The sequence below is a fragment of the Portunus trituberculatus genome, chromosome 39, assembly GCF_017591435.1.
Source record: "Portunus trituberculatus isolate SZX2019 chromosome 39, ASM1759143v1, whole genome shotgun sequence".
Lineage (NCBI taxonomy): Eukaryota > Metazoa > Arthropoda > Malacostraca > Decapoda > Portunidae > Portunus > Portunus trituberculatus.
The window spans coordinates 6,193,973-6,205,718 of NC_059293.1; the positions used below are offsets into that span (position 1 = coordinate 6,193,973).

At 51.9% G+C, this 11,746-nt stretch overlaps 1 protein-coding gene and 1 non-coding gene across 2 annotated transcripts; one reads left to right on the forward strand and one right to left on the reverse strand.

Moving 5' to 3' along the window:
• Positions 1 to 7,861: 7,861 nt before the first annotated feature.
• Positions 7,862 to 10,913, forward strand: LOC123515735. Its single transcript, XM_045274589.1, has 2 exons — positions 7,862 to 9,797; positions 10,732 to 10,913. Exons 1-2 carry the CDS (start codon positions 8,279 to 8,281, stop codon positions 10,911 to 10,913), a joined length of 1,701 nt encoding a protein of 566 aa, XP_045130524.1. The 5' UTR covers positions 7,862 to 8,278.
• On the reverse strand, positions 10,213 to 10,286 carry Trnav-gac. The gene has a single exon. It is a non-coding gene; the product is annotated as a tRNA-Val (tRNA).
• Positions 10,914 to 11,746: the final 833 nt, after the last annotated feature.

Sequence of the window (11,746 nt, forward strand, 5' to 3'; positions counted from 1 at the left end):
GACTCAGGTGCCCCTCTCCAGGACCTGGTCACCTGCTGCCGCTCGTATGAGGCCGCCCGGAACACAGCATCCGCCATCCAGTCGTCTCCAAGTCAGCTGTTCTCCATCTCTGCCTACAGACGGGAAAAGCGACGTGACAAGGCTGCCTCCTCACTTCAGCAACCGCCTTCGGAACAACGAGGGAAGCCTGCAGCCGTTGACGTGTCCCAACCCTGCCAGTGTTGCTCCCGCCGGCACTCATATGGTCAGTGCCCTACTGTCGACAGCACCTGCGGACGCAAGGGCCATTGGGCAAAGACTGCCAGGTGCCCTGCCAAAGACACCCAATGTCGTGCCTGTAAAAAGACTGGGCATTACGACAAGTGCTGCAGGTTAAAAAATGCGACTCACAGCCAGAACAACTCTCACGCTACGTCACAGAAGAAGAGCTCCTGCCGCTGTGTGACTCGCAGTCCAGCGTCTGAGGCCATGACTCCTAAACCTGTGTGTATTCACCTGACGCATGGAGGATCCACTTCTCACCTCCAAATGCTGCCAGATACAGGCGCGGACGTCACAGTCATTGGCCAGCGACACCTCAGCATTCTTCAAATCCCCAGGAACAGCCTACAGCCTCTACCTCCCGTGCACACGTTGACGGCGGACGGTTCAGAGATGACACCTGCCCTGTGATGTTTTCAAGCTACCTTACGGCTCGGGCAAAAGTCTTGCATCGCCCAGATCCAAGTTCACGATGGCGTCCAGACCCAACTCCTCTCCTATGGCCACTGCAAGGAACTGGCCATCATCTCCCCGGAGTTCCCGAAGCCGATTCTCAAGGTCAAGCATGTTAACCGGTGAAGCGAGCGGCCCCTCCCTGCCATCACGTCTCCATATGCTGTAAAGGAGTACTTCCTTCGTGAGTTTTCAGACGTACTTCTCTCCAAGGAGGATCTGAGGAAGGCTCCCCTGAAGCCCATGGTCGCACAGCCCATGCAGATCCACCTGAAGGAGGGCGCTACACCGTTCGCCATTCACACACCACGACAGATCCCCTTCGCATTCAAGCAGCAAGTCAAGGATGAGCTGGACTCCATGGTGCGTCAAGGGATAATTGAGCCTGCCGGCGATGAGCCGTCTGCCTGGTGTCACCCCTTGGTCGTCGTGGCTAAGGACAAGGGAGTTCGCATCACGGTGGACCTCACAAAGCTCAATAGCCAGGTTTCTCGCCCAGCTCACCCAGCACCAACACCTTACGCCGCTGTCCGCAGAGTCACTCCGCTTCTTCACGACAGCAGATGCTCTGTGTGGGTACTGGCAGTTGGTACTTGACGAGAAGGATCGCCACCTCACAACTTTCATCACCCCGTTCGGCCGGTTTAGGCATTGCCGAGGCCCCATGGGCTTCGCAGCTACTGGTGACGCCTACTGCCACCGCGGCGACTTGGCAATCCAAGGGTTGGAGAATTGTGTCAACGTGTTGGACGACATTCTTCTCTTTGATGATGACTTCCCCACACACTTGCAGAGGATTCATCAGATGCTCAGCAGATGCAGAGAGCACGGGATCACCCTCAACAAGGACAAGTTTTCAGTTGCCAAGCCTCAGGTCCGATTCTGTGGCTACAACCTCTCCCCCTCTGGCTCCCCCCTTGTCGTGGTGGGGGGGCTTGCGTGCCCCTGTGACCTGGCGAGCTAGGCTAGAGGGGGCTTAGGCCCCTGCTCTGCCCTTTCGAGGGGTAGAGGGCTACCCATGCTAGTAAGGTCGCCAGTGAGGGGTCAGACTAAATGGTTCCTACGTAGGCTGCCAGTGGACCAGCGGAGCCAACCGCTGGAGGGATCACCCAGTAGGGGCCGTCCTGTGCTGGATGATTGGGTGACCAGGCTGGGATGCTTTGTGAGGGGGGTCTCAGCTCTGTCGTGGACAAACATTCGTATCATGTGGGGCCTGTTTTTAAACGACTGGTCCGCATGGGAACGAGGTACCCCGTCCACGGCAGCCAGCGCTCCCTCCCACTGTAGTCCCAGTAGGTGGTTTCCCTTGCCCCTGGGGCCATTTTTTATGTAACTATATATATATGGTGAGACACAAAAAACTCTCAGGTTATCGTGAGGTGGCTGACCTGGCCCGCGAGAAGTCATCTTCAGGTCTGAGTGGGAAGGAGGATTCCCCTCCGCAGCAGTCTCCCGTTTGGGAGTTATTCTGAGGGAAGTATTTCTGCTGCATATGACTCCCTTGTGATGGTAAATGTTAACCCATCATTTTCTTATCACGCCTTGCACTCACTTCTCAAGGTGTATGGCACGGTTCTTCGCATTCGACTTGTTTATGATAAGGATTTTCCATCTAACCGCTGCTATGTGACTTTTCTATCATGTGACGAATCTCGTCTGGCTTATGAACATGTAGCATCTCTTCCCCTTGCTGGCTCTGGCTTTAAGACAGAACTTCTCCACTCTCGCAATATTTCGGACAGTGACATGGACTACATCCCAAATCTTTTTGACCACCATTCTGAGAGTTCAGTTCCTGAAGTCCGCCAGATCCCGCCTCCACGTTGGTTTGTGGCCTACTATAAAAATGGGCGCGGGAATTTCATCCTCGCCTCCCGGTACTTGTCCAAAGAGATCGGCACGATTCCTGAGGAAAACCTCAAGAAATACGGGAAGGGGTGTTAGTGCGAGCGAAAGATATCACGCAGGCAAGAATGTTGCAACATCTACCATGTCCTTCTGACAGCATGTTTGAGATTATAAAGGCACATCCCATCTTTAATTACAGTAAAGGTTGTGTGTACAGTCAGGATCTTTATGAATTCCCGGATGAGGAAATACTAGCAATGTGTCCTAGCTCAGTCCAAAAGGTGACAAAGATGAGGAACTCCGCCAACATGGTCCTCCTCACCTTTTTTGGTTCCACCCTCCCTGACCGTGTTAATATCGGACCTATTAATCTTAGGGTGAGGCGCTTTGTTTCTCGTCCTCTTCAGTGTTTCTCATGCTATGGCTACGGTCACGGCAAAAGCTCCTGTAAGAAGCTTCCCGATGTGGTAATTGCTCTGCACTAGACTCACATTCTGAGGAGCATTGCAATGCTGCTGCTTATTGTTTCATTGCCGTGATGCTCACCAGGTACGTTCCAGGCAATGCCCTAGGTATCGCCTGGAGCAGGACATTCTACAGCTTGCTAATAGTCAGTTTATCAGCCTCGGTAGCGCCCGCCGTGAACTCCTGTACCGCCAGAAGGACGGTACTGGTGCGACATCCTATGCTTCATTGGCCGCTCGCTCTTCAGTTGAGTCTGCCGGTCCAAAGACAACCCTTCTGCTACCTCTCGCTCTGTTGGGGCGGGTGGTCCTGTTCATTTGGCCAATAGGTTTGCCTTTTGTCTGATGACTCAGTTGAGTCACCTGTAAGAAGCGACGAGAATAATACGGACTTGACCAAAGTTACCCATGTAGTTGATGTCCATTTGCCTCCTGTATCGCCTAAGCCTTTGAAGGGCATGACCAAACGGCACCGCGGCTCTGCGGAGTCGATAGATTTAGCTCAGCCTAAGCAATCTAAGGTTTCTCCCGGTGCACACGGTCGTGAGTCCTCCAGGGACCGCTCTGCAATGGTAGCTCCAGTAGTTTCTGTCCAGCCTCCTGTGACGCCTCCGTCTCAGATCGGGCTTCTTGTGATGAGGACGGTCTTAGCATGGAGACGTCCGATGATATTGTCACAGCCGTCCCTCGTGGACCCGCTGTGTCAAAAGTGCAGTCCAGCCTGACCTCGTCCTCCGAGGACCGGTAGGAGTGATGATGGTTCGCATCACTCACCGGAAGCCGAAAGGCAGCGGTCCAAGGACCCGGCACATCCCAATTCTCGGTGTCTTCTCGTCGGTTGATTATTTCTAGTCAGGTGAGTCACGGGCAGCCTTCAAAAGGCTCGCCCGTCCACTGCACCCAAATAGTCATCTTCAAGCTTCTACAGTGGAACTGTAGAGGCCTTCGCGCCTCGTGGGGGAAACTCCGAGCTTTGCTGTCGGAGTTCTCTCCAGTCTGTGTAGCTCTACAAGAGACTATGCTAGGTGATAATACTTATTCTAGTCCTCCTGGCTATCGTGCCTTTTTTAGTACTCCTTTCCCTGACCAGGGCCACCACGGTGGCACAGCTATTCTAGTCCGTCAGGATATACCTGTTATCCCGTTACAACTTAACTCTCCCCTTCAGGTGGTTGCTGTTAAGGTCTTTATGGAACGACTGTACACCATTTGCAGTTTATATCTCCCTTCTCGGCTTCCTGTCTCCAGGGGTGAGCTTGACTCTGCCTTTTTGTTGGGAGATTTTAATGGCCGTCACCCACGGTGGGATGAAGGTGCTAGTAATCTGCGTGGGGTTTTAATCGGTTCTTTTATTGAGGATGAGGGATTAGAGGTTTTAAATTCTGGGGATGTTACACATTTCCACAGTCCTACTGGGACTTTTACAGCTATCGATCTTTCTCTTTGTACATCTAATTCTTTCCTCGATTTTAATTGGCGAGTCTTACCGGATTTACACGGTAGTGACCACTTTCCGATTTTATTGGAATCTGTGAACTCGGAGCCACAGTCCCGGTCCCCACGCTGGGTTTTAGATAAGGCAGATTGGCGTCGATTCACAGACCTTAGCTCTTTTATCCGTCCGCTGGCTGACTTTTCTACTTGTGCTGAGGCTGTTGATTATTTTACCGATTTTTAATTTCTTTAGCGCTTCAGACAATCCCTAGGACGTCAGGTCGCTTTACTAAGCGTCCGTTCCTTGGTGGAACGCAGCATGCACTGCAGCGGTGAAAGAGAAACGGGCAGCTTTCTCTCGTCTCCGGCGACATCGTGGGGACCCGCAGTGCCTGGAAGCTTTTCGGCGCTGCCGAGCTCGGGCCCGCCGCGTTTTGAAAGAGGCACAAAGAGCCTCGTGGAAAGCCTATGTCTCTTCCATAAACGTCCGCACCCCTCTTACGGATGTCTTCAACAAAGTCCGCCGAATTGCTGGGAAGTATTCTGCTCCTTCCCCACCAATTTTGTTGTCTGCTGGGCGAACGGTGGCAGACCCTAGGAATGTCGCCGACCTCTTCGCAGAGCACTTTGCCAGTGTTTCCCCGAGGCATCCTGCAGCTCCGGGCGCACGTCACCGCCAGAGAATGGAATCTCTCGGCATAAACTTTTCTTCGGCTGGAGGGGAGTCTTATAATGTCCCTTTCTCTGCTTCCGAGTTGCGGACTGCTTTGTCCCAGTGTCATGACTCTTCTCCTGGGCCAGATGATATACCTTATGCCTTCTTGCGCCACATGTCTGACACTGCTTTTAACTTTCTTTTAAATCTTTATAATATGATTTGGCATACCGGTGACTTTCCATCTTCTTGGGCTGTGGCAGTGGTTCTCCCATTTCCGAAGCCTGGGAAAGATAATCTCCAGGCTACGAACTACCGTCCTATATCTTTGACATCCTGCATTTGTAAAGTGTTAGAAAAGATGGTAAATGTAAGACTCATGTGGTACTTGGAGAGGGAAGTACTTGTCATCGGTACAGTACGGCTTCCGAAAGATGAGGTCTACTACTGATGCTCTTTTATCCCTAGAGTCTTCCATTTGTGAGGCCTTCGCTAATCACCACCATCAAGTAACAGTCTTTTTGACCTGGAGAAGGCCTACGACACGGCTTGGTGTCATGGCATTTTACAGTCTTTGTTTAATTTTGGCCTTCGTGGCCACCTTCCTATTTTATCCAGCAGTTTTTATCCAGACGTTTTTACGGGTTCGAGTGGGAGTGTTCTCTCTGAGGCTACTGCTCTAAATGACGGTGTCCCACAGGAAGTATTCTTAGTGTTACATTATTTGCAGTCGCCATAAATGGTGTTATTGATACTCTCCCAGATGGCATTCACAGCTCCTTATATGTTGATGATTTATGTATTTCTTTTGCTGCTGCTAGGATGTCACTGATTGAGCGCAAGCTCCAACTGGCGATCAATAGGGTGTCCAGTTGGGCCAACATGAACGGTTTTCGATTCTCCACCTCGAAGACCGTAGCTATGCATTTTGTCGCAACCGTGGTGTCCATCCAGACCCTGATTTATACCTCGCCAATAGACGCCTCTCATGCGTGGAGGCGACTCGATATCTTGGCCTTTATTTGACAACCGTCTCACCTGGGTTCCCCATTTCCGTTCTCTTAAGGCGTCTTGTCGGCAGGCATTATCCCTTCTTCGGGTTTTAAGTCACACCTCTTGGGGTGCGGACAGGGACACGTTGCTGCTGCTTCACCGTACACTCATACTTCCGAAGCTGGAATACGGCTGTGAGATCTACTCATCCGCAACGGATGCACGACTACGCACGCTTGACCCCGTGTATTATGCTGGGGTCCGCTTGGCTACGGGTGCATTTAGGACATCTCCAATACCTAGCCTTCTAGTGGATGCTGGTTTCTGGCCGCTCGACCTCCGGCGCCAGTCTTCGATGCTCCGGGGTTGGTTTTGCACCCACCGTCTTCCTGATTCTGTCCCCTGTGTGTCAATGTTGCGGGACTCGCGCTTGCAGGCGTATGTCACTCGACCGAGTCTCCCTAAACCTTTTGGCCTACGAGTTGCAAATCTCATGTCAGAGTTATCTATCGACCCCACTCCTGTGAACTCTTTCCGGCTCCCCCGAGTTGGTTATTGGCAGCTTCCTGTTACCTCATTATGCCCTCCTGCCATGGATGGCAAAAAGGATTTTCTGCCAGCTTTGTCCCACAGACGGTTTTTATGCATTCTGATGATATCCCTGTTTTTACTGATGGTTCCAAATCCGACGCAGGCGTTGGATTTAGTGTTTTTCCCTCTTTTTATCGATGTGGCAGCCTTCCTGCAGTGGCATCCGTTTTCACTGCAGAGCTGTCTGCCATAGTCTTAGCTTTACAGATCATTTTTACTCTCCCGGTTTCGTCTTTTACAATTTTTAGTGACTCGCAGTGCTCTTACTGCTCTCTTCCACTATCTCCTTAACCCATTGGTTTTATCAGCCCTAGAGTGGCTATACCTACTTACCAGAAGAGGATATCGTGTTGGGTTCTGTTGGGTCCCTGGTCACGTTGGTGTTCCAGGAATGAACACGCAGACCGCCTCGCTAAAGAGGCAGCAAGTCGCGCTCCATCTCCTGCCCTGTTCCGTTTCGAGATGTATTTCCTCTAATTCGTGAGGCAGTTGCAGCAATTTGGCAGAGGAGATGGCTAACGGGGGTAGCAACTTCGAAAATGGGAGAGCTCACTACTTCCTCTATCCCTCAGTGGACATACACCCATATCCGGGATCGCCGAGCATAGACTTTATTGGCGCGACTGCGTATAGGTCACACGTACCTTACAAAATAAGTTCCTGTTGACCAGGGACCCTCAACCTTACTGTGATGACTGCTTGGTGCCGCTAACGGTTCGGCACCTCCTAGTGGAGTGCCCTAGTTTGACTGACTTAAGACACCGCTACCTCTACCGCTGTCGCAGTGGAGATAGCGGTGTCTATTATATCTCAAAGGTCCTTGGACCAGAGTGCCTGGCCCAGGGCCATGATGTTTTTCGTGTTTTGAGAGAAGCTGGCCTTCTCCCAAAGCTGTGAATTTTATTTGATTATATTATATGTATTTTAATTTTTTATTACTTTTATTGTATACTGTATTTTAGTTAGTTTTGATCTCAGAATTTTACTTTGTTTTTAGTTTTGTAGTTTTTAATTGCTTTTATTTATTTATTTATTTATTATTTTTTTTACGGTCTTTTTAATTTTACGATGTCTTTTTAACATTTCGTAGCGGAGCCAAATGACCGCTGATGTTGTGGCGCCTTATTTTAACACCTCCCCCCTCTGGCATCTCTGCAGGCGAAGACCGCGTCAGTGAAATCCGAGACTTTCCTACGCCCGCGAACTTGACTGACCTCCGCTCCTTTATGGGCCTTGTGAACCAGCTGTCAGAGTTCACCCCGGACATAGCAGCCCAGCCCAGCTTCTTCGCCCTCTCTTGAGCCCTAAACGGACGTTCACTTGGACAGCGGACCATGATGAAGCCTTCAACCATGTCAAGACGGTGCTTCTCCAGCCTCCTGTTCTGGCCCACGTTGATCGAGCGTTACCAGTCATCCTCCAGACGGATGCCTCCCGCCTTCATGGGATTGGGTACGCTCTCCTACAAGATCACGGCCAAGGATGCACACGACTAGTTCAATGTGGCTCACGCTTCCTCACTGACGCTGAGACGCGCTACGCCACCATTGAGCTTGAGCTGCTTGCCGTTGTATGGGCCATGTCCAAGTGTCGGCTCCACCTCATAGGCCTACAGCACTTCACGCTGATGACGGACCATAGGCCACTGGTCCCGATCCTGAATGCCTACACTTTGGACGCGATCGAGAATCCCCGTCTCCAACGTCTGAAGGAGAAAATCTCGCCCTACCTCTTCACAGCCGTATGGCGCGCTGGGAAGTTGCTACGCATCCCAGATGCTCTGTCGAGAGCCCCAGTCAGCCACCCCACTCCTGAGGACGAGATGGCGTGCACTGCTGCCACTGCCCACCTGTTGTGTGTCGTAGCTGCCAAAGCTGAAGGCTCCGACCAAAACACACCACACCATGACGCTGATCGGACGCTCCAGGAGTTCAGAGCAGCAGCGAGGGCAGACCCGTCATATGCCCACCTCACCGCCTGCGTGACATCTGGCTTCCCGTCCAACCGGTACGAGCCCCACAGTTCCCTACTTCCCTACTGGAAGCTCCGCGATCACCTCTACGCAGATGGGGAGCTTGTCCTTTATGGCCAGAGGATCGTGGTTCCCGTAGCTTTCCGCCGCCGCACCCTTGCTCGTCTCCATGACAGCCACCGTGGTGTGGAAGCCACACGCCGTCGGGCGAGGCAGACTGTTTTCTGGCCTGGCATTGACTCTGACATCGCCAATACTGTTCGTGCCTGTGAACCATGTCAAGTCCTCCAGCCGAGCCAACAACAGGAACCCCTGATGTGCGACGAGAACCCATCCAGGCCCTTTGAGTCCGTCTCCGCAGACTTCTTCATAGTCGCTGGCAAGTCCTTTCTTGTCATTGCGGGCAGACTCTCGGGATGGCCTGTGATCGTCCCATGTGGTGCGGACACCACAGCCACACGCACCATCCAGATGTTCTGCCGCTATTTCCGGGAAGTGGGTGTCCCCCTCCGTCTCCGCACTGATGGCGGGCCCCAGTTTCCCAGTGCAGACTTCCAGAACTTCATGGAGCGCTGGGGTGTTCACCACATAGTGACTTCGCCGCACTATCCCCAGTCTAATGGCCATGCTGAGGCGGCTGTCAAGTCGGTGAAGCATCTCATCTTGAAGACAGCCCCCTCCGGCAACATTGATACGGAGGAGTTTGCCAGAGGTCTCCTGGAGCTGCGTAACTCTCCCAACTATACAGGACGGTCCCCTTCGCAACACCTCTATGGCCACCTTCTTCGGTCCTGCGTCCCTGCCCACCCAGAGTCCTTCTCCACAGACTGGCAGACCAAGACGGAAGAATGCGACCGCCGCGCTACCGCCCGAGCTGAACAGGTGCAGGCTCATTATGACCAGCACGCCAGGCCCCTCCCCAAACTGTGCATAAGAGCCACAGTCCGCATCCAGGACCCTGTGTCTCTCCGCTGGGATAAGGTCGGTGTGGTCATGGGCTGCAACAGGAAAAGGGAATATGATGTTCGTCTCCCCAGCGGACGTGTCTGGCGACGCAACCGCCGTCTCCTGCGCCCAGTGCCGCCCCATGGTGATGATCCTCCCACCATATCCCTGTGGTCCCTTGGTCAGACGAGAAAAGTCCGTCTGCTTTACTTGCTCCCCCAGTTGCCCCACGTCGTTCCCAGCGGCTCATGGAAAAGAGTTCCGCTCGAGACAGTGCTACGAGCGTGAGGGGGGAGGGGGGTGTAGGTATGTAATGTAATGTATCATATGTATTCCCTGTACCTCTGATTATCGTACGCCTGGCAACCCTACTTAAGCCTCAGTCTTGCTGGCGTCTCCAAGGCAGGCACGCGTACGGGGGTCCTTCCAAGGCTTTCTCTGTGTTCCTCTGCCTGAATACAGCTACTGCAGTTAGTACGTGTTTCTATGAAGAACCTTCACCTTCGTGGCTGTACTGTCCCGACAGCTACCGAACACCACAGTACCTATTTTACTGCTAGGTAAACAGGGGCCACACATTAAGAGGCTTGCCCATTTGCCTCTGCGCTTACCGGGACTCGAACCAGGGCCTCTCGATTGTCAGTCGAGCGTGCTAACCACTACACTACGCGGTGTAGTGTGTGTGTGTGTGTGAGAGAGAGAGAGAGAGAGAGAGAGAGAGAGAGAGATTCAGATTTAGATTCATAACTTTTATTCACTAGATGAAATAATCATACATGTGAAAGAGACTGATTATTGCCCCACAGGCCAGTCGCGTCATTTTTGTGAGGTTATATTTTAAAGTTTACTGTGTGTGTGTTGATGTATATATACACTGACGACGTTGGTGTCGAAAAAAAAAAAATACTGATGTGTTAGATAAATTAAATGTTGATTTGACACTTTACATAATATACATTGAAATAAATGAGGTACTGTCCATTCAGGCGATATTACAGAACTTTGGGTAAGGACTCAGTGTTTCTGGGAGTATCTTAAGAAAGTGTTTAGCAAGGATAACAAGTGTGGGGTTTGGTTCACTGCACTTCTGTCTTAATGATGTCACTCGCACACAGTCTCTCAAGTAGTGTTCAAGAGTATGTCCATCTTCCTCGTTCTGGTGTTGCAATTCTCAGTTGCCAGGTATAAGGGTAGCCTAAGCAGATTCTCGCTCTCACTACCTCACATCGTCGGCTTTCGGCTCGGCGTAGTAGCCGTGTGTCCTCGTCAGCTACCTCACCTAGCCATCGAGCGCTGACACTGATGCCTCCACGCTCGGCCTCTCTCTGCTGTTGTAGTTGCCTCCCCTTCAGGTGTTGTCTTGCCTTCTCTCTTAGTTGTTGGTGGGTTCTTGGGATTACAAGGCTCACTGACGAGCGTTGAGCCGCTTGTATTGCAAAGAAGTCTGCCTTCTCGTTGCTTGAGATCCCAACTTGGGAAGGAACCCAATTGATGGAGATTGTTCTTCCTGCATGGTGAATGGCCTTGGCTGTGGTAATGATGGAGTGTGTCAGGCTAATGTTTTCATTGTTTGGCTTGCACAATGAGGCGATCGATGGCTGTCATGGAGTCAGAGTTGATGAGGATGTCGAGGTTGTGACAGGTGTGGGGCGTGGTCTTTGGCCAGCTTGATAGCAGCTAACTCTGCTTGCGTGGAGGAGGAGTGATCTGTTACTCGGGCAGCTGCGGCGGCGGCGTGGTTCTCGTCTCTGTCCCTCACAGCACACGCAAACGTTGCTCTCGACCGTCTTTGCTCATCTACAGATCCATCGGTGTAGTACACGGCTGCTGCGTTCCCGTTCATGGCTTCATGAATGCTTTGCAGACCTTGTTGGCGAGCCTCCGCCTGTACACTGTCTATTTTTCTTTCTCGGCAGTGGGACAACAGTTATTGTGATCATTTGTGTGCCTGGCGGTAGAGTAGCATCTCTCGTGTCTTCCCAGGTGACAGTATACTCGTTCATCAGGGCCACTGCCTTGCTGATCCACTTTCCCTGTCCTCCTCCTCGTCCCTCGTGGTGGCGGAATAGTGCTGTGTAGACGTGGTCGGGGTGGTCGTCGTGAACACAAGTTCTTATTAGAAAGTTCACT